This window comes from Lutra lutra, chromosome 8 (assembly GCF_902655055.1).
Source record: "Lutra lutra chromosome 8, mLutLut1.2, whole genome shotgun sequence".
Lineage (NCBI taxonomy): Eukaryota > Metazoa > Chordata > Mammalia > Carnivora > Mustelidae > Lutra > Lutra lutra.
Window position 1 is genome coordinate 26,014,713 of NC_062285.1, and position 27,843 is coordinate 26,042,555.

Below are 27,843 nucleotides of genomic sequence, written 5' to 3' on the forward strand. Positions count from 1 at the left end.
ATATAACTCCGGATCTTTCTACAACCCTTTTTGTTGGTGAAGAATTGAAGCTCACTCTTTTCTATACTCTTCTCACCAGTAAATTCTAAAATCTCTCCGTTTCCTTGCAGAGCGCGGAGGGTAAGTTGTGTGTGTGTGTGTGTTTCCTAAAACTTGCATGAAGCCCGTGAGTGTGGCCCTCAGACATCCTGGCTCTCAAGGCAAGGAGTGGGCTGGCCGGAGGGTCCCCGACACCCAGCACTACGTATAACAAGCTCGGCCCCGGGAAGCAGTGGCGACAGGCAGGCGAGCTCGGGGCCGAGAGCCGGGCCCCAAGCAGCAGCGCCCCGACCCCCGCGTCCAGCCGGGCCCGCCGTCCCCGCGGGAAGGCCGGCCGGCCGGGCCGAGGGCGCTGCGCCGCGGCCTCCGGCTCCTCTTCAGGGCGCCGCGCGTCCAGGCCGGTGGGTGGCGGCTGCCCTGGCCCCCGGGGATGGCGGCGGCCGCGCTCCGCCAGCAGGTGGCCCCGGGGTCCCGGCGGCGCCGCCTCCTCCGGTGCCCCTCCTCCCGCGGGGGCGGTCAGCGCCCCGACCCGGCTCGCACCCCGCCGCCGCCACCGCAGCCGCCGCCGCCGCCCTCAGCCCGCCCGCCGCGTCCCCGGGGCCGCGCTCGCCGCCGCCGCCGCGGCGTCCGGAGCAGCGCCCAGGCCGGCCCGCGGCCAGCGCGCAGGGCGCCGGCAGCACCCGGCCCGCCGCGCCCTCCCCGCCCCCAACTCGCTCCCCAACGGAAAGTTCGGCTCCGGCTGCGTGTGGCACAAGAGACCGGGAATGAGAGGGGGTCGGGGGGCGTGCTGAGGGGACCGGGCGGCGGCGGCGAGGCGGGGGCAACTTCTCCCGGGAAAGCGCCTCCTGCCGACCCCGCGAGCCGCAGCCCCCGAGTGGGCTCGAGGTGGTTTTTCCCTTGCCTTTGCCTCCCCCTGCGGATTCAAGACACGGACCTTGGTCCTGGCGCTCCCGCTGCCGGGTGACAAGAGCCAGCGCCGCCACCACCGCCGCCGCCTCGGCCGCCGCTCCCTCCGCCCGCCGGCTGCCCACCGGCCGCAGCCCCTGCCTCCTGCCAGCACCATGGAGTTCTCCGAGAGGAAAAGGAGCAGGAAATCCCAGAGCTTCAAACTGGTGAGCCGAGGTAAGCGGCGGGCCGCGCCGGGCCGGGCGGGGGGCGTGCGGGCGGCGGAGGGAGGACTTGGCGCCGCGTAAACATCCCCGCGCCCGGCCCGCCGCCCCTCGCCCCGGCCGCGCGTCCCAGCCGGGGGTCCAGGCTTCCGGGACCCCCGAATCTCCTCCCGCGGGGGCCGCGGCCGCACACGCCGCGCGGCAGGGAAAGTTGTGCGGGGGGAGGCAGGATGTTATTCAGCGTAAACAAGTCGGAGGGCACATCAGGAAATTAACAAACAATGACACTTGGGGAGCCGAGAGCCTTCTTTGGTATTCCACTCCTGTGGCTAGGTTGGGGGGTGGGGGAGAACTGCCTCTCCGTCAGGCCGTGCACACACGGATCCCGACCAATGGTTGTGGGTTTGCTTTTTTCCCCCAAACAGAAGCAAAAAAAAAGGTGGTGGTTCTTTTAAGAACCAGAAGGAAGCTCCTTAGGTGTACGAGCCCAAATGAGAATTGTTGACCTCCGGCATCTTTTCTAGAGACGTTATTTGGGTTGGAAAGGTGTTTGGGAAGAGATCACTTATCGGTCAGAAAAGTATCCCTATTTAAAAAAAAAAAAAAAATTCCAGCGGGTTCCTGACGATTTAACAGGTGTACATCGCGGTCTTTGGGCTTGGGTCTATTTTATCAGGGGAGGGGAAAGTTGAATCGCCTTGTCTGTGTTCAGTTACTTGCCAGAGGCTTTATTTTTCTGATTGGACTTTGTCAGAGACGATGAGAACTTGAGATAAGAGCAGACATAAAAATATGTCTATTAAAATGCATTGTGTCACCTTACATGAGAGACAGGTGACTTTTCTTGTCCTAATGTCACAAGTCCTGTTATTAAGTTTAGAATCACCTTGTTGAACTATCTTCTTTGAGTCAACTTGAGGTCAAAACCAAACCACAGAACCTGTCCCCTTTTCTCTGTTGTTTTATCTAGCATTGGCATCAGAGTAGAAAGCAAGGCGATTGTTTCAACAACCTGGGGAAGTCACATGTGAGCTGATGAAAATTAGAGGGTAATTCCAAGTAATAGAGCTTTTCAAGCTAAGCTGAGCTAACTATGATGTAGATTCAATAAAGCCTGCTTTTGGCTAGCCTGAAAATGGTCTGATTATAGACATTTTGAAGATCTGCTCATATCTATTCCCCCTGATTTAGTGTGGATACTGTTTAATGAAAGAGGCCTGAGATCGTTTTACGTATTCAAAATATTTGGCTCTTCCCGCTTTCTCTGTGTGGATTACTCAGTCATTTGTCCTTAAAAAAAAAAACAAAAAACCTCTCCATATGTGACTGGCCTGTTGGTCTATTGATTCATTCAGGAATGTAGGCTGCTTTCTTATTTATGACCTCAGGAAACTTCCCATTTTATCTGAAAAGTGAGAGTAGTTTTGTAGACCTTGTCCTGTCAGGTCTCAAGCCACAAAAAAAGGAATGGCTGTTAAGAAGGAACCTCTATTTTCTCACCTAGATGATCCTACTTTTTAGATAATAGACCATTGGCAAGCCCAGTAGCCTCGGTAGAGAAGAAGGAAGCTCCTAAAGTACTGTATTGTAAAGTTTGACTGACATAGCAAGTTTTTCTTTTTACTTTTTTTCCTCTCTTTAAATTATGGGTCTGATTCTTCTCTCTGCAGGTGCATTTTTAGCAAATAAACTATTGCATATTAAAGTGCAGTAGCTGAATGCAAAAGATTGTGTGAAAGATGAGAATCTCGCTTTCTTATCTAGATTATACTATATTTGAAATAACAAATCAGTATTTTTCGTGTGTGCTTTCCGGTAAGCTGCTTAAAGGCTGGGATTTTGCTGGGTAAACTGAGAAAACTGAGTGTCGGGTTACCCTAAAGCATGCTCTTGATATACTGTACTCATGGAAATGAGTTGAGATAATTTTGGAATCAACCCCCTGGCCTATGATTGGGCAAGGTTTTTCTTTCCCTTATAAACATAGTTGTCATTTGAAAGCAAAGAGGCCTAGTAATTGGCATCTCTGGGCCAAATTTACTGTGAAAACCATGTGATCAGCAAAGCTGCTTTCTAAAGTCAAAGTAATATTTCAAGTCTGTGTACTTCTTCAGAGTAAGCAAAGTTTTAGGGATTATTAGTGACTATAAATTCAGTGATTAATTGAGTTCTTGGAAATTATTTTATAATTTAAAGTCTAGATTCTACTCCTTATATATAAGGAGAGTTAGTTTTTATTATTTTTTTTCATAACTTGCAGGTCATTAGAATTTTAATTTTTGGTTGTTTTCTCATCCCAGATTATCACCATGAGGTATATAAGATCTCAGAATTCAGCAACGATGTTAATGGGGAGGCCAAAGAAACACAACCCATTTATTTAGGTAGGTTCCTATGTCAATTAATTTCTTAGCAAAACAGTGTGGCCATTTGCAGTTAGGGGGAAGGGGAAAAAAAAAAAAAAAAGATTGTGCCAGAACGGGAAATGTCTGCCATTGCTTAATGTATGACATTCTTTTCAAGACCTTTTATTTTACAGATTGCCAATATATCCCTTATTAACATTGCTAAAAGTTGTAATTTCAGACATAAATGTTTATTAGTGTCTACACACAGTGCTAATTATCACTCACTCCCAGAGCCAGATGCTGACTGTGCAGGTTTGTCGCTCTGTGCTCACCCCATTTACATTGCATATTCGCTGGCATGCTTCACTGGCAATAGTTTGTGTAATTGGGGTATTACATCTTTGACATCTGGATAACAGAAATTCAATTTCCAGGAAGCTGCTATTTGTTTGGTTTTGCTTCTGCCTTGGGTGGGATGGAGGATTAATATGCTGTCTTATTATAATGTCCCTTCACCTCTGTGGCCTGGTTGCTAATCCTGCCATGACAAAATTAAATTAAATCTACAGTCAAAAAGCGTAAGGAAAATCAAAGTGTGATTGTCCACCTAACCACCTCTTGAGAGTCCTAGCTATCATTTTCCTGGACCTGTGTGCATTTCACCCCGATACCTGTGGTCAGGGTGACTAGCCATACTTTTTGCTCTTACCATCCTCATTCCCAGCTCACCTTAGGGACAGACCGAGCAAAAGTGGCGTCCGGGAGACCATCCGACAAGGGTAGCTGCGTGATGAATAAGTAGGTGGTCAGAAGCATTGCCAGTCTCTCTAAGTATAGCTTTTGGGACAAATGCCATACAGGAGAGAACTTGCATGTGCAGTTCGTTATTTGCAGACCGTGAACCCAAAATGTAAACAACTTGCGATTTTGCTACTAAGAGTGGAGTACCCAGAGAGGAGGAGAAGTAGGATTAGAGAGTAAACAGTGGCATGTGGCTTCCACCTTGCCCATCCTGAGTTTCCCCACCATTATTGGTAGTGATGTAAGAGCTGGGTGCTGCATGGCAAGGGAGCATAAAGTGGGAGACAGTTGGGACAAGAGTGAGGAAAAGCAAGGGTCAGCTTTGCCAGCTCTCTGGGGAGTATCGAGGGCTGAAGGATGTAGGATTGGTGCAGATCCCAACAACATGAAAGCCACATGGTGGAGTCCTCAGCCACCAGGATCTCTCTTTCTGGCTTTGAGAGAGAGAAACGGTGGGATGCGGTGGACTGAGTAATCAAAACGGATACTTGAGCGAGGTAAAATAGGAGGGAAGTATCAGCAAACAAACTTAGTGGTCATAAGTGACCACTGAAAGCATGTAGATCTCTGTACTCAAGCAGAGACTGTCACTGAGGCTGGCAGCTGTGCTCAGCACCTGTTTACGGTAAGAGAACTAAAAACCAAAAAGTGAATAGTCAAGTGAAATGCTACGACCCAGAAGGAGAATATTCTTGGTTGGCACTCTCTTTAGTTCCTTAAACTTAATCAGTTGGAATTTTGTATTTTCAGTTCCCTAAGCTTGATTGGTTGAAATTCTGTATCTAAGTACTACTCGATGTAGTCATTGGAAATGAGGAATTTGCCCATTAGTAGAAAATTTACATTTATCATAAAAACGGAACATCGTGTCCTTGGTTGAGTTATTCTTCAACAAAGCAGGCTTTTTCCCCTGTCCTGCTGTGTGTTTGGAAAACAGTAAAGATGCTATACAGTGAGGTAATTCTGGGTATGACAGAGTAGGGGGCTGAACAACAGGAAGATGCTAGTTCTCAGAATTCAGGAAAATGCAAACTCTTGAAAGGGGCACATGTTGCTGCTTTCATTTTTCCGGCTTGAGTCCAGGAAGATAAGAGAACATCAGCGAAAGACCAGGGTCAAGATAAGCTTTGCAAGTTACTGGTCAAGAAGGCCTCAGCCATGAAGAGACCAAAGATTGAACAGTGCAGACGTGTGCCTGGCTTACTTCTCAGTCTTGCTCATTCTGGGGGACGTGAGATGTGGTTCCCAAAGAACATTTGTATTTTGTGATTTCCAGTTATTTTTTTTAAAACTAGAGAATTAAGTGGTTATGCTAACATAATTTTTAGAGCAATTGGGAATAGTTACTGAAAACATAGGAAATTAAGATTTTGGTTGTCTCTGATGTTCTAAAACAGGCATTTTTTAGTTTATAGGTTCTTGTTTCAAAACATAGATTTAAAGCATGCTTGTTTTATAAATTGCTTGAGTCTATCCGTGATGTTACTTGCTAAGGTGTAGAATTCAGTGTGAGGTTTATGACATCCAAGGGAGTTTGTTAGCCAAACGCCAGAAGAACGGTTTCAATTATAATCTAGTCCTAATACATGGCCCCTAGGATGTTGTATAGAATTTTCTGTGTTCAGACCTATGTCGTATTTTTAATACTATTCGCACCTATAAGATTAAAGTTCACATCTCAGGAAAAGAGAGAGAGTGCTCCAGGTTTTGGCAGTGTTCCCACATGAAATTTATTTCTCTGGAATATTTTTAGGCTGTTGACTAATGCAGCACATCCAGCATGGTAGGATAGCTCAGTAGTGTGAATGGCTTGGCTGAGTGCTTTCAGAGTTACCCACACATTTTTAGTGTGATAATAGGGCCAGAGGAGGTTACTTTGCCCTGTGGACATTGACATTGTCAGGCTGGCTGTGATGGGCGACCATAAAAATTTGAGTCCTGTTTGGAGAAAAACAACTATCTGTTTTAATCAACTCAACAGATTTTTTTTATTTTTATTTTTTATTTATTTATTTATTTATTTATTTGAGAAAAGACTATGCGCTCAGTGCTTTTCTGGGATGAGAGTGGGATTGGGGGTAACCAAAGAAATGGAAAGGACAGAGACCTTGTTCTCAAAGATGAAATCCAGTTGAAGAGATGGGTCACATTCAGAACACAGTTAAGGAGCAATGTTCAGTGACTGTAACAGCTCCCGTTGCTGGGCACTTTCTATGCACATGGTGTTGACCTGAGCCCCTCATGTGAATTATGTTCATTTACCTCTCGTGGCAAACCTGTAAGTCATTATCCTCCCCATTTTGTACATGAGACTTAGATGTTTAGTGGCCTGCCAGAGGCCGCTCAAGTAGCAAGTGCCACAGCTGGGAGCCCAGTGCATCCGCCCATGCTGGAAACACCCCACTGCATGCCTCTCGGTGTGAACGGTAATTAACCAACAAATACGGACCATCAGGGCAGTGAGCCATAGCAGCTTGGGAAGGGAAGGATCAAATGGAGGGTCAAGTGGAGAGTCTCCCTCAAACTTGGAGACAATTTGCATAGACAGAGGGGAGCTGGAGAAGGTTCCAGGTGCAAAGGGTGCTGTAAGCTACAGCAGAGAAGTGTCATCAGGATCGGACATTAAGTGAGTGCCGTCCATTTAAGAACTGCTTTCACCTCTGTCATCCTGTGGTTTTTACTTCCTGTAAGGTCACTGGGGTAGGTGGTCTTATTCCCATTACTTAGAGGACAGACCTGAGGCTCAGAGTAAAGCAACTTGCTCAGAAATAGCGGAACCTGGAGCGGACCCACGGCTCCTGTCCAGAGACCTTTCCTCTCTACCATGCTGGGCCAGACAATTCAAGAATCATTAGGAGAACTTACCAGAGAGAACAAGGCACTTTTGGAAAGTATTTTAGTGAGACAGCGAGTTTATTACTCATAACAATAATACAAACTTTTGATAAAATCTCTTTTGAGATGTTGAGCTTTGTTTTAGGTTTACTGTCATAAGATATAAATTTGAAACATGTCTGTTTCTCAGGTGTTCGGTCTCATTCATTTATTCATTCGACAAATATTTCTTGAGCTCCGATTACATGCCAGGCCCTGGCCCTGTCCTCGTTCCTTTCAGTACTCAGTTCGGTTACACAGCTTTCAGAAGACAAAGAAAGCACATGTTGTAGCCATGCCAGTTGAGCAGGGTCGAGATGTCGGAATTTTGAAATCTTTTTCCATGGCTTTGCTGATGACAGCCACCCCCACCAGGGTCCCAGAGTCCTCTCAAAGATGACACACTCAAATAATCCCTACCCACTTTTCCAGGCTAGGGCACCAGCCTCTCATAACAACGTAAGTCTCCTTCCCGGAGACATAGACTTGTGTGTGTGTTAAATGGGGGTGCTCTTCACCTAAAGTCCGGCAGCCTGGGTCCCGCTTGCTTCCTGTTTCTTCCCCAGAGGGAAAGGGCCCTGATGTGTTACCTCACCTGTGGCTGGAGTTCCATGAGTGAGAAACAACCTCAAATACCATGGAGGTCCGTCCAAGTGGGCCTGAGCATTTCCTGGGGTTGGAAACACAGCCAGTAACTGTAGGGGTCATTTTGGAAGAGCTGGCCATGTGCCAGGCACCATGGTAAGAACTTCGCGTGTTATCCCAGGTGACACATCCCACCCCTACCTCCCCACCTCTGCGGGCGTCTGCACAGCTTTTAGGGCACCCCTGTCACCATGGAAAAACCTCTGATTGGAATGGTTTCTAAGGTTTCCTATAGCACTAACAGTAGACCTGCTCATCCTCTAGGTCCACAAATGGCTTCCCGAACAATTGCAAGCAAAGTCAAGGTTGAGAGAGCCTCTTGAGACTCTTGAACACTGATGGCTTCCTTGAGTAGAAGCGCATGTGTAAATGTGCTTCTGTTACCTATAGACGCAGACGGAGACGCTCTTAGATATTACTCATGGCCTCAAGTTCGGGTAGAGTTTGCAGTTAGGCCTGACGCATACCGGGCTTAATCATTTAGCTAACATCACAACTGCGCATGAGGCGGGTGTTATACCAGCTATACAGACAGGAAGCGGAGCTCGGAGGTGAAAGTGATTTGCACCAGGGCACAAGGAAATTAAGAGTTGAGTATGCTTTAGACTCCGGTGTCTTGACGCCCATGCCTGCCCTCTTTCACCATGGCAGTTCTGCCAGCTGTCCTGCCTGCCCTTCTGCACGCATAGGCTGAGTTGGGTGTGTAATGTCTCATCCTCTCCCGGGCAGAGCGGGGCCCCAGATGTGAGAGGGGGCACGGGCTCTGGGTGGAAGGGAGGGGTGGGCGGAAGCTTCCACTGGGCAGAGCCTAGGACCCACTTGGGAAGAAAGGAAGCCCAGTTCGTCGAACATTTGCTGTACGCAGGGCACTTCCCGTACTGGAGAAGTATTGTTAATTCCATTTTTTAATGAAAAATAGGCGTCTTTGGAAATGTCAGTTTGCCCAAGGTCAGACACAGCCTGGCTGTGGACATGGCTCCCACGTTGTTGCTGCTCTTCTCTGCCCGGCAGCCTCTGAGAAAGCCAGGCCCCCTTACCTCCTCCCTTTGCCGTTCGTAGTCTGCTTCTAGCTCACCTTTCTAGGCTTATCTCCCTCTTCCTCCTGCTAAAAACATGCGCTCATGTCAGCCTGGTCTCTTAGCATTCCTTCCTGGAGCACCTTGCCCTGCCCGTGTGTGCACCTCTCTCCAGCCTGTTCTCTCCAGGCGCTCCCATGTCTTAGCCTGTTTCCAGACTCCATCTATTACAGTCCTATCTCCTATTGGTTTTTAAAGCCCAATTCAAACATTACCTAACCCTGGAGGCCTTCTCAGTTTGTCTAGCACAGTAGAGAGAAGTCAGGTTTGAAGTCAGAAAACCTTGGTTTGAATCTCAGGTTAACAGTTAATAACACCTTGCACAAAACTCTTGAGGGTTTTTCTTTGTCTTCCATAATAGAATAATAATGTGGGCCCTGACTTCCCCAGCAGGTTCTCCTCTAGCATGTAGGAAACCCTAATGACAAAACACTTTTTCGAAGTAGGAAATGCTGTATACTTATTTTTATTATCCCCTTGTCCGTTCTCTTTCTGATATAGAATTTAAATGTTCTTCTGAACGTCTTAGCACTAAATAATAACATCACTCTTTTATGGCGCTTCCCTTGTACTGCCTAATACCCACTAATTTTTACACAGCTTTATTGCACTGCAAGTTACCCTGCAGACATGCCCATCATCCCCAAACCTGAACAATTACTGCATTGAACTGTGGTTGTTTATTTGCACCATCTCTCCTCCTGTAAATTGTAAGATCACAGAGCAAGTGTGACCTGGATTCTTTTTCATATCCTTTGAAGCACCCAGCACAGTGTTGTGTTCATAATAGGTACCCAGATGATAGGTACTCAAATATCTAAGTGCGTGAGTAGCTTGGACACTGTCGTATAGACCAATGAAGAGTTGCTTTATTTTTTTTAAGGATTTTATTTATTTATTTTGTGAGAGAGAAGGAAACTAGCGGGGGGAGGGGCAGATGGAGAGGGAGAAGCAGACTCCCCTCTGAGCATGGAGCCAGACGTGGGCTTTATCCCAGGACCCTGAGATCATGACCTGAGCCGAAGGCAGAGGCTTAACCCACTGAGCCACCCTGAAGAGCTGCTTTAAAATACACCACTCTGGAGCACCTGGGTGGCTCAGTGGTTTAAGCCTCTGCCTTTGGCTCGGGTCATGATCTCAGGGTCTTGGGATGGAGCCCTGCATTGGACGCTCTGCTCAGCAGGGGGCCTGCTTTCCCCTTCCCCTCTGCCTGCCTCTCTGCCTACTTGTGATCTCTGTCTCTCTCTGTCAAATAAAATCTTTTAAAAAAATAAAATAAAATATACTACTCTGTTGAGATTTGGGGGACATTTAGTGAGCCAGACTAAAATATGCCACATTTAACTGGAAGAATCTTTTATAATATATTCAACTAGTGCAGAAATTTGGGATTTCTGATGTTGATTTGTGAGATACAACTTGAAACCTTTTTTCCCCCTTCAAACCTAGAAATACCAAAAAGGAGAGGACCTTGCATATGAAAGTCAGAGAAATGTTGAAAATCAAAACAAAAATAGTCTGATCTCTGCTGGCTCCCTGTGTGCTGTGACATTGGTGCACCCTCTCCAGGGTGCTTAAGAGAGGACTGACCTGTTTATCAACTGATTTTTGGCATTGTCTGGGTCTCAGTTTCCAAAGGAAGCAAGTTTTCCTACCTAAATTTCAGAAAAACCAAAAGCCAAGCCTTCAGCAACAGACCTTGGTGCATGTGACACGGTGAGGGAGCACACATGCTGTGCCCCCTCCCCAACGCCCTTCCGTGTCCCCAGGAAAAGTTGCTTCTTTCTGTTTCTCCAGACGTGGTGTGGCTCAGGAGCCACCCTCGGGGTAACATGTATGCAGGTTGTGATCATTTGCTGTTCCTTCTCTGATTGTGACCAAATCATTAAAAAAAATAATAATAAAATAAAAAATTAAAAAAAATAAAAACCCTCCAAGAAAGACAGGCTCTAAGGAGATGTATTAACAATTTAGCCTCTCTGGTTCCCATGGGAATATGGATTTTTACTTTTGGAAGAAAATAACATGGCCATCTATAAGATAAAGATTTTGGAACAGTGTGTTTTGCATCTCCAAGTTAAAAATAGATCTAGGACATTTACAAAGCAACTCTGTTATTCTTATAAGTCACAGATTCCTGGAGCGGATGCTACCTGGAATCGATGTGCCCGAGTGTGTGCACGCAGTAGTGGGGGTGGTAGATCTTGCAAGGGGCAGGTGCCCCACCCTGCAGGGATTTGTCCAGGTGCTGGGCCACTTGGGTTGCTCCTTGCCTGAACTTCTTCATTATCTGTGGCTTTCAGTTTAGGATTAAGACTCCTCAGCCTGACAGATAAGACTCTGAGTGAACTGCCACCTGTTTTTTTGGAGCTCATTGCTGACATTGTCCTTCGCAGGCGGCACCCATACCAGACCTCTTTCATTACTGCAGCAGGAATCCTTCCTCGCCTTTGAGGCCAGGCACTTTCTCACCCTGGTGGCTGCACGGGAAGCCTTGGAATTTCACACTTGCATCATCCTCCCTCTGCTTGGCTTGGCTTTCTCTTTTCCCTAAAGACTTCAAGTTGATGAAACTTCTTCCACGAAGTCTTCTCTGATTCCCCTCACCTCTCCCTCCACAGCCTCCAGGGCATGGTGCCATCACAGCCAAGGCATTGCTGGTTTACTTTTCTCTCCCTGCCGGGCTGTAAACTTCCTGAGAATCATCTCTGTGTCCCCACTGCCCAGCACCATGCTGGTCACGTGATAATCACCAGTACATGCTCAGGCAATGAGTAAGATGTCCACTTTTAAATTCAAAATTAAGTGGTGGATTCAGCTACTTTGAAACTTTATTATTCAACTCTTACCTCTAAGTTCCATCCTGGCTTCAGGGGGTGAAAATTTACACTCCCTTCTTAGTAGCTAACTGGACCTCACATATGAGGAGTAAAATTTGTCAACACTGATCACAGACGCTTTAGTTTTCATTTCCTATTTTTGTTCTTTTTGATTAGTTAATGGCAGGGCCCCTTTTAAAGTTGAACCCTGAGAGAGGACGCATCCCTGTGCCTGTGTACGTGCACCAGCCCTGGCCCCCGGGGCCCTGCAGGTACACCATGCTGTGCGGGCCTCCCGGATGCCGCAGTCCAGTGGGCCTGGCGTCTGGCCTGCTGGGCTCTGCCCACCCCTGCCGCCCTCTCTGTCTAAGGCTTCATTTTTCCCATCTCAGCTTGAATTCCTGCAGACCAAGACTCTGTTGACTGTGTTCCTAGTACACGATACTTGACACAGAGTCGAGTCTCGATAATTCTTTTTGAATAAACAAGTAAGTGCCATGTTTAAAACATGTTAAAAATGCAATTTGCTGCCAATTATCCGCTGATCAAGTGGGACAGTCTGTTGTGGTGAGACAGTTTTCTTGTGCAGGACTATCCTGCGTGTTATAAGAGGGCTGAATGTTGGCAGCATCAGTGTACATAAATGTCAGGAGCACACCCCCCCACCCCCAGTCATTGTGATGATCGGAAATGCCCCTACACATGTCGGCTGGCATGTGGTCCTCTGCAGGACAAGGCTGTGGGGTCATTTAGCTTTGAGCAGAGAAATGCTATTACACTGCTCTAGACTACACACCCTTCGTCACCAGCTGTCTCCCAGATGCCCATGTGAAGGGGGCAGAGATGAGCGGCCAAGGTGGACCAACTCAGCCACATCACCATACCCAGAGCGAGAGCAAAGGGCACATTCCATTCACGGTCAGATTACTGAGCCTCCTTTCTATACAAAGTACACCTTGTTACATGCATATTCGATCATATATTTTAAAATCATTAAGAAGTTTAGACAGATTGCCTTTGAGTATTTCAGACAATCAGTATCCTTGTAAATAAGAATCCATAAAATTGTTTGCTTAGTATTGCTTTTTTCCCCAAAAATGTCCAAATATACTGTATCATTTGAATTGCAAGGGTTTTACAATGTTTTTTTACTTAGAAATCAAATTTTATATCTGAAAGGTTAATGGAGAAAACTAATTATGCTATCTGGTAACCAAATGTGTGATGAGACATTTGTCTCTGTAATTAACAGCAAGGAACTTCTATAGTTTCATAAAATCGAATGCTACATAGAGGATTCTGTGAGCATTTGTTTGGATGAGGTGTCCAAAGCAGAGATGTTTATGGATGATATAAAGTTGAACTGAAATGTAATGCAGGTGTCTCTGCCTCTCACGGCATTTCTCATTGTTGAAATGGAAGCCAGAAGATTAATAACTTTACTTTGTCATGATAAAATAAGTAATGTGTTCTTGGAACAGTGGTACGGTACATAAGTTACTCAGTAATTCCAAGAATTTATTCTGTTCCAGGAATAATATCCTTAACAATTTATTTTTACAGAAAAAGTTGATGCAACATAATAGCCTTATGAAGTTGCTTGTATGGCTAATGGAATTATATCTCAAATGTGACTTTACACCTCCATATAAAATGTAAAGAACCCCACAAAAATGCAAGGTTAAGGTACAAGCTAAAAGTAAAAAGTCAGGAGATGCAAAAGTTAAGGTTCTTCTGTTAACATTAACTCATGCTCATTGCACATATATAATTTTTGCAATTACTAGCAAGACTTTAATGGGTACCGTAATAAGCATTGTGTGAAATACAGTTGAAAAGGAGTTGCTGCCGGAATGTTAGCCTTAGCTTTCCCTGTACGTTCACTGTTCTGCTGTCTAGCTCTGCTCTGGAAGACAGAGCCTGCTGCCTTGATCACCACGGACACACGTGGCTCAGATCTGACTTGCCTTCCTCTGGTCTGCTTTGGTCAATCTGGGCAAGCAACTTAGTCTTATCCTTTGTTAAATGGGGCAAGTGAGTCCCTGTCTGTCACCTCTGATGAACTAGGAATGCGATGAGGATGAGCTGTGTTCCTTTGGGAAAGCTTTCATAAGAAGACATGATTGACTTTAGACCCCAAGTGGCCTCTGCTTTCAACCCTACACATACCGTGGACATGAGAATCTAAGAAGGCACAGATGGTCTACGTCTTGACCCGTCAGTAGTGTTTTCTTTGTCAGGTCTCCTCAACTGCTGCTTCTCTGCATATCTGATGCTGGAATTCACTTATTCTTGTGTTCGTTTTGTGGGTATTTGTTGAGTAGCCATTAGTGCCAAGCTAAAAGATTTTGAAGCTCACTAGGTTGCGACAGGGAGTAGAAGGATTCTACGGGAACATGGAATGGGGGAGGAGGGGACTCACCCAGGCTTGGGGGATTAGGGGATACAGCCTTGAGAAGATGACATTCCAGCAGACACCTGAGGGGTAAGTATGGGGCGGGGCTAGAGACGAGGCTGTATGAAGGCCCGGAAGTGAGAGCACTTCCAGACCACCGAGAGACCTTCCTTCTAAAGGAAAGCAGGGGGGCCTGCATGGCTCAGTGGGTTAAGCCTCTACCTTCGGCTCAGGTCATGATCTCAGGGTCCTGGGGTCAAGCCCCGCAGCAGCAGCAGCAGCAGCAGCAGCAGCAGCAGCAGCAGCAGCAGCAGCAGCATCATCATCATCATCATCATCATCATCATCATCATCATCGGGCTCTCTGCCCAGCAGGGAGCCTGCTTCCCCCTCTCTCTCTGCCCGCCTCTCTGCCTACTTGTGATCTCTGTCTGTCAAATAAATGGATAAAATCTTAAAAAAAAATAAAGGAAAGCAGAGGGCCTCCAGCTGTCCATTATGTTTACTAATTGGATTGGTACTTAATTGTTCTGAAGTGAGGCCTGGGCACTGGTATTTTTACAGAGTTGTCTAGGTGATCCTAACTGCAGCCAGACCTGTGAACCAACCCCCACCCCCGAACCGCCCCCCCCACGTAGAATAAAGGGAATGGGGATGGGGGAGGGAACGTGGCAAGAGCTGAGACGGGAGAGAGAGACCAAGAAGGTCAGATGTGGAGCTGGGCTCCATCCTGAGGTGGTTGGCATTCCACTGTGGTGTGTCATGTAATGAGGTTTGCGTGTCTGAGAGATCACACTGGCCTCGGGGTGGAAGAGGGATTGGAGAGAGGGGTGCAACACTGGAGGCTTTTGGCAGTAGCCCCACAAGAGATAATGGGGACAGGGGGATGGAGAGAAGTGGAAAGATTCAAAAGTAATTTGGAAGTCACCGTAGGCAGGACTCTATGATTAACTGGCTGTGGGAGGGCAGGGAGAGAGAGAAGTCCCAGGTTTCTGGCTTGAATGGCGGGGTGGGTGCTGTTCAGTAAGGCTCACAGAGAGTCAGCGTTAAATATGGTTTTGGACATGGCGTTAAGGCTGCTTTTGAAGCGCACAAGTGGGGCTGTCCAGTGGGCAATTGGATGTGTGGGTTTGGAGCCCCGAAGCGGGATCAGGGCTGGAGTCCTCACATACAGATGGTCCACGGAGCCAGAGAGAGGATCTGTGGGTCCAGAAAGGGTGTGGGGAGTGAGAAGCCTGCCCAGGCAGCATCCTGAAAACCTTCGACATTTAGGGCAGTGCTTTTCACACCAGTGTTGTGACCCATAAGTGGGTCATGAAATCGATTTAGCAGATTGTCACCCATAGGAGCTAACAACAATAATGGTAATAATAATAACAAAGAGAGAGTAGAATAGAAAATGTCAGAGTGCATTGCACGCAGGAAGGATAAATTCATGTATCTTTTATAGTTACATACGTAATGTGTGTGTGTGTGTGTGTGTGTGCGCGCGCGCACATGCATGCATATGAAAGTGTGTGAAATCATGAAAAATGTATTTGTTGCTGTGAACCCTGGTCAAAAAAGGTTGGAACCCACTGACCGAAGCCATGGCTGCCTTACCCTTGGAGCTCTGTCATTAGTGTCACTCAGGAAAGGCTACCACTCTCCAGGTGCTTTGGACCCAGACTCAGAGGAGTTCCCTGAAATCCTCGGGAAAAAAAGGTGCTGTGAATATGATCCGTTTCTCGTCATCAGGAACACTATTTACACTGATGATGAGACAGGACAATAGCGTGTATATATAACTAGGAATATTTTAAAATTTTAAATGGCCGAAAAAACACAGTGTGGCCTTTACTTAAACACGTTCACACTTAACTGGTCTATGATGGGCATGTGTAAACTGAGGGCTCAGGCAGAGGAGATTTGCACTCTGAGCATTCTTTTAGAAGTTTTCTGTACAGGAGATCAGAGGATCAGCACTTCAAATTCTATTGAAAAGGACTCTTTCCAGACTAAGTTATGAACATTTTACCTCTTGTTGAATAAAGGCGAGATTTAGGCTAGGCCACTACAAGAATACGGAAGCAGCTCCTACGCTAGTCTTGTTATATTTAAGCTCTATTGCCAGCATTCAAAGATTTTTGCTGTGTTTCACAGGATCGTGAACATAAACAAATTCTGATTGCGTGTCCTCCAAGTGTTACTATTTGGCTTTTGTAGAACTCACAGGATTCACGTGAACCGTGCTGCCAATTTAAAAAGAAATATCTGAGCCTTATTCTCCTTAGTTAGAAACAGTACAACTAAGCTGAAATTCATAGATGGTTTGGTGCAATGATTGAATTGTTTCCACCATATGTGTTAACATAACGGGTGGTTAAGGTGCTAACTGGTTCACACAGCACCCTCACTGCTGATACCACGCGGCTGGATTATTTTGTGAATGGCCTCATTCCTGCCAGTCAGCCTGTTCCTTGAGCGTTTTAGTAGAGTAGTTCATGGACATTGGAGCCTGACCTACCCAGTTTAAAACTCCAGTCTCAAAGTCTCTGTTATTTCCTGGGTAAAATGTATTCATCAACAGTTGAAACTCTTACCTTGTCATCAGGATTAAAAGTAGGTAGAGTTTGCCCAAGGGCCTGGTACATAGTGAGTACTCCATAAATGGTGACTATAACACTTTCCCCCTACATACTGCCAAATTACTTAAAAAAAAAAAAAATACATGGGTTGGGGTGCTTTGCCGGCTCAGTTGGAAGAGCATGTGACTCTTGATCTCAGGGTCATGAGTTCGAGCCCCACGTTAGCTATAAAGATTACTTACACACATACACACACACACACATACATAAACAAACTTTAAAAAAAATACAGAATACATGGCTTGTATGAGATTCAGGGGAAAGTTATCTTAGGCCTGTACACCAAGAGTTGCAAGAGAGACTGCACCCCAGCATCCTCTTTCCTTGACTTGCTTTTGCTGCTACCTCTAGCCCCCTTTTACTCACTCCTGTCCAGCTTCGTCTTTCCTGGGTGACATTGTAAGATACTTTCATGTCCAAAGCTGCCACTATACCTAGCTTCAGAATACCACAGGGAAAGGATCGTACATAATTCTTCTAGGTCATTTTTTTCTTACAAAAAAAAAAATAATACGTTTCAAATAATTTCAAAACCATTTTTAAACTTAAAATTGAGAAAGGTGAAAAAAAGGTAGAAAGTAAAAAGGAGAACATCCTGTTCCCATCAGACTTTCCAGTAACAAGCACTGTTAAGAGTAGAGTTGTTTTTGTGTGTGTTATAATGAAAGGAAAATGGGACTATGCTATATAACGTTTTGTAAGTTTTTTGCTTAACGGAGGCTCCATGTATTCTACAAGAACTGAGTGGCTAGTTTGAGGCAGACAGTCAGCCCTGGTTATAAGGTAGTGAATGAAGTCACCGTGATATCAACCATCACGAGTTTACAGTTTGTCTTGCACATACCTCCAAATGACTATAAAAAGGGCTATTTCGTTCTTTACAGGATATGTAAACATATATCAATTTCATTATACCAACATGCCATTATTCACTTACCTGATGCTCCATTGACAAATGTTTAGATGTTTCGCAGGGTTTCATGAGTACAATAATGCCGTCGTGAATATCCTTGTATATATGTCATGGGTACTTGGTGGGATGTTTCTATAGAATCAATTCCTATCAGTGGAATTGCTGAATTTCCCTCCAGAAAGATTCCCCACCAACAGCATATGAGAGCAACTGTAACCCTACACTTCAACCAAAAATGGGTTTTATGAAGCTACAGTCTTTGCCAAATTAATAGATAAAGAATGTCATATTATTTAATTTTCTTTACATTAATAATTTTGGAGATTAAGGGATTTAAACTATTTCTTATTTTTTAAGATTTTATTTATTTGTCAGAGAGAGAGAGAGAGAGCACACAAGCGGGGGGACCAGCAGGCAGAGGGAGAAGCAGGCTCCCCTCTGAGCAAGGAGCCTAATGCAGGATTCACTCCCAGAATCCTGGGATCATGACCTGAGCTGAAGGCAGACACTTAACCAACTGAGCTATGCAGGTGCCCCGGCTTAATTATTCTCGAACATTGTTTAAAGTGATGGCTTCTGATAACAATGGCTGGAATTACACATCCAAAGAGCATTCAGTTGGACAGCCGTGTTGTAGTTATTATAAAATAAAAGTTCATTTTCCATGATACAAGAGTATTTGAGGGAGCGATTCTACTCTTGGAATTGGTTGGGAAGTTTCAGCTACTTTTTATGTATCACTGTGAGTCTCATGGAAAAACCTTGTTGACTTCCTGACATTGCAGGATGAAGTAAAAGCTTCAGTGTCTTTCTGTTGTTCACTTTACCCACTCAGTGCCTCAACTCCAGCTGAGTTAGCTTGTTTACCATTACGCATTCTGTTTTTCTCTGTGTTCAGTCTTTGCTCGATACCGTTCCCTCCCTTTTCTTCCCAGAAGTGCCGTGGAAATGCTAGCCATCTTTACTGACCCGCTCACATCAGGCATCTTCATGACACTGGCTGTGGCGCTCCCAGTTTAAAACGGCCTCTCAATTCCTTGTAATTCATGCAATGTCCAAGCCATTTCTCATGTAATCTCTTGGTTTTGTCTGTTCAATCATGGACTTTCTCTTAGAAAGTGGCTGGGAGCATTCAAAAGCCTGACTTAAAAAACCAAGCCCTTGGGACGCCTGGGTGGCTCAGTTGGTTAAGCGGCTACCTTCTGCTCAGGTCATGATCCCAGCGTCCTGGGATCGAGTCCCACATCGGGCTCCTTACTCGGCAGGGAGCCTGCTTCTCCCTCTGCCTCTGCCTGCCTCTCTGTCTGCCTGTGCTCGCTCACTCTCTCTCCCTCTATCTCTGACAAATAAATAAATAAAATCTTTAAAACAAACAAACAAAAAAAACCAAGCCCTTTGCCTTCTGTAACAGCCCAGCGTCTCCTCCTGCTGACCAGTCCATTTTAAACTGCAGACTTGTAACTGGCAAGTTAACAGGAAACTGCACTTGATGGGTAGAGAGCAGAGTATGATACTGGCATTTATTTTTTAAGGTAAAATATGAAGACTCAAAGAAAATTATTCCCTAGTCCCTTTTTAGGACTTTGCCCCCAAGCTGCTTCTATGTTTATTCTCCTTTGTAGGTGTTCTTTGAGGGACACATTTGAGAAACAGTATGACAGCCCATTTTCTATAGCTGTCCAGTTGATTTTATTTATTTATTGAAGAGTAGTTGACGTACAACGTATGGTAGCTTCAGGTGTACGGCAGACAGATAATTCTGTACATTACCCTGTGCTCCCCGTGGTCACCAGACAACATGATTACAATATTATTGACTAGATTCCTGATGTTATACTTTTCATCCCCTTGTCTTACTGTACAACTGGACTTTTCTCCCTCTTAATCCCCTTCATCTATTTTGCTCATCCTCTTACTCCTCTCCTCTCTGGCGACCTCCAGTTCTCTGTGTCTTAAGAGTATGTTTCAGTTTTGTTTGGATGTTTTTGCTTTTTAGATTCCAAAGATAAGTGAAATCCTATGGTATCTATCTGTCTCTGTCTGATTTATTTCACTTCACACGATACCCTCTGGGTCCATCCATGTTGTTGCCAGTGGCAAGATCTCATTCTTTTCTTACAGCTCAGTACTGATGCTGATGGTGCATTTTGAACTGCTAGGCTTTGCTTCATTTCCTGGTCTGTCTTTGCTCTTTGGGCCCTAAACAGTCGTCTCAAGTTCTTTTTGCTTTGAAGGCCTATTCTCCAGCTCGGATCCATGGCATCCTCTCCTGGTACCTGTCCTGGCTTCACATGCTCAGCCTTCAATAAAAAGAGCTCCAGCCTCCCACCCTGGCTTCAGGTGGCTTATCCTGGGTGAGAGCCTGCCATTCATTAGAAGAGGGGCATCATGTTTTTAAAATTGTCTGTACATTCAAGTGTCTGCCCTGCCGGACTGCGCACCCTCACGGGGAGCCACTGGAGCTTATATCTCTTTTCTTTTCCTTTTTTTAGTCCCACAGTATCTCATATTTAGTAGTAGTGCAGTAAATATTTATTGAATGGATGAATGAACCTGATATTCCCTAAATAGATTTGAAAGGATCTTAGTTGCCCTTTAAATGAAAATGCCATGTATATACTGAGCTGCTTAATTATTTGCACTTCTACCTTTCAGTTTAAACTAACTGGGTCCCCGCACATGTGCCAATGCACACGCGGCTGAGATACTCCTTACCATAGTGTTTGATTCAACCAAGCAAATGATTCTGGAGATACTCTTTGCCTCCTTCCATCTCAGTGGCATTTAGACTCCGTGGTGTGGTGCCCACAGAGTTCCTGAATGCGCCCCAGGGACTGATGCAGGAATGTGCGTTCTGGCATGTTCTCTTCAGCAGGCTTTACTCTGCTTTATTTATTGGGGTCCCGCTTAAGATTGCATTAGAGGAAAGGGCTCACTTGGAAACGATTGCTCTGTAAACTCATGCTTTTCAGACCATTTTTGCTGAGGTAGAATCCCAGTCTTGCCTGTGCTTTGTCAACATGGCTCTCAGCCTTGAGGGTGGCCAGGTGGGACCTTGATATCCTGTGTGTGTGAGGATGGGCTTGAAACGAGGGTGTCGACCTCAGGCCTCCCCACAGCACAGCATCTGCTTCCCATTTCTCTGCTCTGAGACTGTTTGTTGAGATTTGTGCTCAAGAAAGCTGTAGCGTTGGCCAGAAGCACCCTGTCCCCTTCTCCTGCTCTCTCTCAGTGCTGTCATTTGAGCCGCTGTGGGTGATTCTCTTCTACAGTGGGGCTCCGTGTTGCTTCTACTAGTGCTTGAGAAGACATAGTTGGACTGTTTAGTATAAATCCGGTCCTCTTAGTGCTTCTTACTGGTGTACTCAACTTCTTTATCTTTTAACACTTCATTACCTGAAAAATACAAGGAGTTTTAAAGCATCCTTTCTTTCTTTCTTTTTTCTTTTTTTAAGTATATTCCGTATTGTGCAACCACCACCTCTATCCGTTTCCTAAACTTATTCATCATCCCGAACACAAAAGCATTCTTGTCCCTCCTTCTGCACATGTTCTCTGCTGCGTCTCTGCTGTGCGGTTGGTGTTTATGGGCTGGAAGGATTAGTTCTTGAAGACCAGATGTGCCCAGCCTCCTGCCTAGAAGCTCCAGTGCAATCCATTTCTCCTTTGGTGATAAAGAACAACGTTCTACCCATAACAGCCCATAGTATAGTCGAAGACGAGTCACTGGAAAAACATTGATTTCTCAGTGAAACACCCAACTCCTGTAACCTGTCCTTGTCCCTTTAACCTTTCCTGTTGACTTTTCATGACATCCTAAAGACTCTCAATGACCTCTTTAAAATAGGACAAAACTGGACATGACAGTATAATGAAGGTCAACCAGTGCCAAATATGGGGGAATGGTCCCTCGGTTCCTTAGGATTCTGTCAGTCCTCCTGTTGAGGTGTGTTACCAAGGCTGGCGCTCCCGTGGTGGACTTCTTGTTGGCGGTAGGAGGAGGGAGGGCTTGGCAGATGACTCACTTCTGACCAAGGTGACTGTTGCTTGCCCAGGGGTCAGAAGCCCAGGAGGAATGAGGTGACCCACTTTGCCAGCTTGGAAACAGATGAGCTTGTGGCTCTTCTCCTATGGACATGGGGTTTTCGCGCTCTCTGCACGCTAGATTGATAGGAAATCTGGCGTCTCTATATAAGGTGCCCTTCCACCCCCTGAGTTGTTAGGGAACTCTAGGGGCTTACTTGGCCCAGACGGCTGGTTACTACTGGTAGTGGCAGTAGCAACTATTAACAGGACGGCTCTGGAGTCTGCTTCATGTCCCAGCCATGAATGTGGCTGAGTTCCCAGTTGCCTGCTTATTATTGGAATTTTCTTTGTCAGAACTATCACTATAACCTCACTCCACAGCAACCTTTTTTTTTTTCTAATTCCCTGACTGGTGTTAGTACCCATCAGTTACCCAAGCTAGAAATCATGGTGTCCTCTTTCACGGGTTCTCGTCCTTCACCACCTGTCCCCACGTCCAGCCCATCACCAGGTCTATCTGATGAAGCTTCTTCAGGGTCTCTCTCCAACCGCAGCCCCTCCAGTCCTGGCAGAGACTCTCGGGTCCTTCACCCGGCCATCAGCAAGGACACTGTAACTAACTGGTTTTCTTTTACCACACCGTGTTCACCATAGTTTTACCAGAATTCTTTTTCTACGGGATAGACCTGATTATTTACTGTCCTTCTATTGAAAGAGATATGAATCTAAAATTACCCGGAGTAATAACCTAGTATCTCCCGTGTAAAATTATTCTTCCTTCGCCTGGCATGTATGGCCCTTAATGGGATGACCTTGCTCTACAGTTCAACTTCATCACCTGTCCTTCCCCTTAGAGAGCTTGAACTCCTGGCACACAGAACCGCCGTTGAGGAAGAAGGGGGAGAGGAGACAGCTCTGGGGCATCTACTCAGACAAGAGCTTTCTCCTGGGGCCGGAAGTGTGATGTTTTGGGGAGCCACCATCTCCAGCCCCAAAGGGAGGGGCTTCAGGGGAAGCAGGACCATCAGGGAAGGTCTTCAGCTTTAGCAGGAAGCAAATCATTGGCAAATAGTAGGGTAGTTCACTGGTTTAAGTCCTGCGGCACAAGGTCCACAATGTTAGAGGTCAACGGGCCAGGAAAAATCAGGACCATTTTTCAGAACAACCGATCAATATAAAGCATTCTGGGTAAAAAATGTCAAGAGATTTGGGGAGGGGCTATCTTTTAATTTGTGCCAGATGATCTTTACATCTCTGAGGCCCAGAAAGTGCTTGATAAATGTTTGTTGAACAATTTATGTCTGTGACTTTTTTCACTACACTCTATTAGTATAGTGTTTGCTTATAATGTTAATATTACATTTAATTCTACTGGATTCATTCTGGTTTCAAAAAGCCATTTCTTTCATTCACTTAGGAAAATTTTATGGACTACATACCATGCATCTACATGAGAACATTTGTAGGGCAAAGATAGGATGACTGTTCTCCGTGAATCCTCATAGTAAGACATTTAGACGTAGACGCCTGGGCGGCTCAGTGGGTTAAGCATCTGCCTTCGGCTCAGGTCATGATGCCAGGGTCCTGGGATCGAGCCCTGCATCGGCCTCTCTGCTCAGTGGGGAGCCTGCTTCTCCCTCCCTCTCTCTGCCTTCTTGTGATCTCTGTCTGTCAAATAAATAAAAATCTTTAAAAAAAAATAAACTTCATTTTAAAAAAAAGATGTTTACACATAATCTCTTACTATATGTATGTTACCAGCTTTTTCTTTTATCATCCCAGACCATGATGATTTGTGTAGCAAATCCTTCTCTCCTGGCCAATTTAAGAGAGATCGTGTATGATCTCTGTGTTGCAAGACTTTGTATGTATTATTATGCAGAATCATCATATGTAGGATTATTATTATGATATACTTGTATGTTGTTTATGCAAAGAAAAGTGATCTGGTAGAGTCTGGAAATTTAGCCAAAGATAGAATTCATTCTGCAATTTTTTTAAGACCTTGTCCAAACTCTCAAAAGGATTTTAGATGAGGTTGTTTTACCTTTTAGTAAAATTTCTTTTTGTCTTTCCTAAAAAAATTCAGTCCCTTGGAGTTGAGCGTAAGTAAAGACATAGATTTGGAAAGAAATGAAGAAAGTGCGCACGTTTCCTTATAGAATCATGCTTGCGGAGCTTCCTTTTCCTGGCATTAAACATGGCGAAGATGCTGACTGATCCCAACTGGAAAGACACGTAAAGTCAACTAATGCTTCCCATCTCAATCTCTTACATACTTTTCACCATTTCGTTTTAAGTCAAAGAACCTGTGCCCTCAGCCTGCTTGCTGCGTTCGGCACCCACTCCATCCCAGTTTATGTCCGTTTACTCGGATGCTTTTGATCTCCGGCTTTTGTTTCTGACTGTAGCTCCATCTGCCGCCAAGGTGTGGGGTAGGGTCTCCCCTCTTTCTGCCAAAGACCGCCATTGCCCGTAGGTATAGCAGGACTCCAGGACCTCTTCTTCAGGTGGGATTTTCAGGGCTACTCCCAGCTTCTCTGGCCAAAGAAGGACAGTTCAGTTACCCCGACGACATGTGCACACATCCATCTGGTTGTCCTCTAGGGATGCCCAGCCTGTCTCTTCTGAGGAGCTTTCTGAGCTCAGTCTTCCTCCACCTTCCCCTCTGACTTTCCCCTCATTGACTGCAGCAGGTCTCTGTCTTCTGTTCTTTGAGATCCTCTGCAGGCAGATAGACTATGGGCTGTCCTCCTTCCCAGCACTGCGTCTTCCTCCTTGGGCCCCACCGGGTCCTGATTTGTTGTCGTCTGGTGGGTTTTTGTTGTGACTTCAGAAGAAACGTTTCTAAACATTGCTGAGATGGCCCCTAACCAGAGGCTCCCTTTATACTCTCATCTCTTCTTGCCGACTCAACTTGCAGGGCCAGGTTCTGACCCTCCCCACAAACACAGAAAGCATGTGAAACTCAAGTGGCCTGTTCATTTATTCTGGTAATTTTCAGAACTAAGAAACTCAGATTGTGACAAAGCACATTGGCTTTTAGCAGGTCCCAGATCCCGTAGCTTGCTTTCTGTCCCCTTGAGGACAGCCCTCTATCGTGGAGCTCGATCTCCAAAGCAGAGGTGGAAGCTCTGAAGAGAGAGTATCCCTTTAGCTCGCTGTGTCAGGGTTTGTGCAGAGAAGCAGGTTGGCACCAACCAGAGGAGTAGGCAGAAGGCGGCCGAGTGGGCACGGCTCCTGCCAGGGTGCCAGGAGGGGGCGCGTGGCAGCCACCAGCCATGCCTGCGGAAATCAACCGGTGCCCGGCCTCCCGCATTGAGAAGATGGAGGAGAAAAACCCCGCAGGAAAGCAGCTTCTTGCCCAGACCGTGCTGGTCACCAGCCAGGAAAGTATGTGTTTGGGTGCTGAAACTAACACCACGTTTGCGTGCAGCTTTCCTTCGGAATTCCTCCCCGAGCTCTTCCAGACACACCCTTTGCCGTAGACATCCTGAGGAGGTCGTAAGTTTTGCTGGCTCTGCATTATTTAAATCGTGCTTAGTCATTCATTCTCCTAAGGTCTGGCATATCACTTACTGTTTCTGTGTTGTCCTTTTTGCAGGTGTTTGAGGTAAAAATAGTTTCATCACAAATGAAAATATTTCTCCTCTCAAGCAGACACCAACACATAACAATATTGTAAAGTTGGAAATCTGTGCCATTTGTGTTCACCCCTGTTAGATAGTAAAGGCAGAATTAATACTTTTATTACCTTTTTAAAAATTGGAGATACTTATCTCAAAGCAGTATATAAAAGTTTCCTTATATTCAATAATATATCCATATATTAATTAGCTAAATATCTAGCTAGACAACACAAAATACTGTTTATGCAACACAAAATACCTAGATTCGTTATACAGTTACCAGTTCTACCGAGAAATCTGGCTTATATGATGCTAAGTGCATTAAAATATCATAATAGTAAATGTGCTTTATTTATCTGCCAGAGCTGTGCTTTTCCTGATAGATACTTTCTATAGACCTTTTGTTTTCATCATAGTTTAAATTTCAAGCATTTAATGGAGTGACTGTGTGGAGACTTTTATTTTAACTCCCAGATATGGGGGTGGGGGGCAGAAATCCTGGCATAAGACTTCCACTTTAACCCCCAGGTTAGAGGGGAAAAATCCACTTCTCTCAATCTTTGGGAGGACACCAGGTGATGCCCACGGTAAAAAGACAGGAGGTCCAAAACAGCTCCTCATAGCATATTCTAATGTTATTATTTACGGAAACAATTTTGTACCTAATTTTAGACTTTTCTTTAGGTAGTATTTATTGTACGCCCTGTGCAATCCAGAGATACCTTAGTTCAAAAACAAAATCCCCTTAGGGAAAAAGAATCTTAAAGTCATTGTAAAAGTTCTGGAGATCTTTTGCACAACAATGCAAATATCATTAACTGAACTACGCACTTAAAAATGGTTAAGATGGTGAGGTGCCTAGTGGCTCAATTGGTTAAGCCTCTGACTCTTGATTTTGGTTCAGGTCATGATCTCAGAGTCGTGAGATCGAGCCCCTCATTGAGCTCCCCGCTCAATGGAGAGTCTGCTTCAAGAGTCTCTCCCTCTGCCCCTCCCCCCACTTGCTTGAGGGTGTGTGTGCATGCGCGTGCTCTCTCTCAAATAAATCTTTTTTTAAAAATGATTAAGATAGTAAATTTTATGTTATGTGTTTTTTAACCATAATTGGGAGGGAAAATGAAGACACATAGTTACAAAGTGGATGACAGTGGATTTGGTCTGGGTAGGTCCAGGAAGGCATAGTTGCAGGGACGTCTCCTCCCGTGAGTCAAGGCTGGAGAAAGACAAAACCCCCACCTCCATTGCCTTGGATATCTCTCTGCTCCTACACTGTCATTTCTGAAGGTGATGCCTCCAGCAACAGCATCATACTACGGTGTCTCCTGTGCCGACAGCCCATTCTCCGAAAGTTCTCTATCCCAACCCATGCCACATACTCTTCCTGGTACTTGCATCTGCCGGCCCGGTGGATGAGCGGGCTGGCTGGCTTCCATGTCCAACCCAAGTGAACGTCTGCGGCAGAGCCAAGCCCAGGCTTTCAGCCCTATTGTCCCATCGTGGGTCTTTTGCCTCAGCTCATTTTCTTATTTTCTTATGACACCCCCTCAAAGGGAATTTAAGATGTGTTCCAGAGGAAACCTGCTCAGGAAAAGTTATTTTATCCTAAGAGAACTTAGCCAGAAAGAAAGTTAAAATGAGATGCGCCAGGAATATGATGGGTTGCTTGAGACCATAGCCAGTTTTCTTGCCTTTAATTTTTATAGATTACTTAAGTTTCTGAAAGCTTGCCTCTGAACTCAGGAATCGTTCCCATTTCCAAAGAAGGGATGTGTTTTTTGGCAGTGGATTATTTTTTCTTCTGCTCATGCACAGTGATCTCTTTGGCCCTGTTTCCATTAGGAGATGAAAGCATGGAAATTAAAAAACAAATCACAGGAATGAGAAGATTACTGAATGATAGCACTGGGAGGATCTATCAACGTGTAGGCAAAGAAGGAGAAAAATTAAAAGAAGAACCCCAGGATTTGGATGCAGTCTGGCCTCCACATTTGAACTCCTCTGCTGAGGCCCCACAGAGCCTCCACCCTCCTTCACGTGGTGTATGGAATGAGTTACCACCCCCCAGCGGGCAGTTCTCAGGGCAGTATGGCACACGCTCTAGAACCTTCCAGAGTCAGCCCCACACCACTGGGAGCTCCAACGGTATAGTATGGTCATTATCAGACATTGAGAATGCTCGTGGGGGTAGGGGTGTGTCTGAATGTGTTTTATTTCTACATGTTCAGCATGGTTTTGAGTTCAGTACATTAAATCCTCCCCTAGTCACCTGCCTTGACTGAGTAACGCAAAGGGTGTAAAAAACCAGATTGAGAAGCAAGACTGAGGCTCTATGTTAGAAGTAACGATTTCTTAGTAGAGATTTCAGCCCTTTAAAAAGTGAAAGCTATTATTTGCCAACATGCAGATACTTTTATCACAAGAGACTGAACATTAGGGCAGAAGGAGCTCCCCTTTGTCATCAAAGGGAACTTCCAGTCATATGTATATTATGATTACATCCTATTCTTTTTTGTTTTTTGCTTTTCTTTGTGAGCACAAGACT

The 27,843-nt window shown here is 45.4% G+C and overlaps 1 protein-coding gene across 11 annotated transcripts in view; it reads left to right on the forward strand.

The window, feature by feature from the left end:
- The first annotated feature begins 656 nt into the window (after positions 1–656).
- Positions 657–27,843, forward strand: part of BEND7 (BEN domain containing 7) — a 79,264-nt gene continuing 52,077 nt past the window's right edge. For 6 of the 11 annotated variants that reach the window (XM_047739802.1, XM_047739804.1, XM_047739799.1 and 3 more), the window contains exons 1-3: positions 657–1,161; positions 3,449–3,532; positions 27,141–27,443. In XM_047739802.1, the coding sequence (XP_047595758.1) occupies positions 1,101–1,161; positions 3,449–3,532; positions 27,141–27,443 (448 nt within the window). In that variant the 5' untranslated portion in view covers positions 657–1,100. The remainder of the gene's footprint in view (positions 1,162–3,448; positions 3,533–27,140; positions 27,444–27,843) is intronic. The other 5 variants (XM_047739801.1, XM_047739810.1, XM_047739807.1 and 2 more) reach the window with 5 other exon arrangements.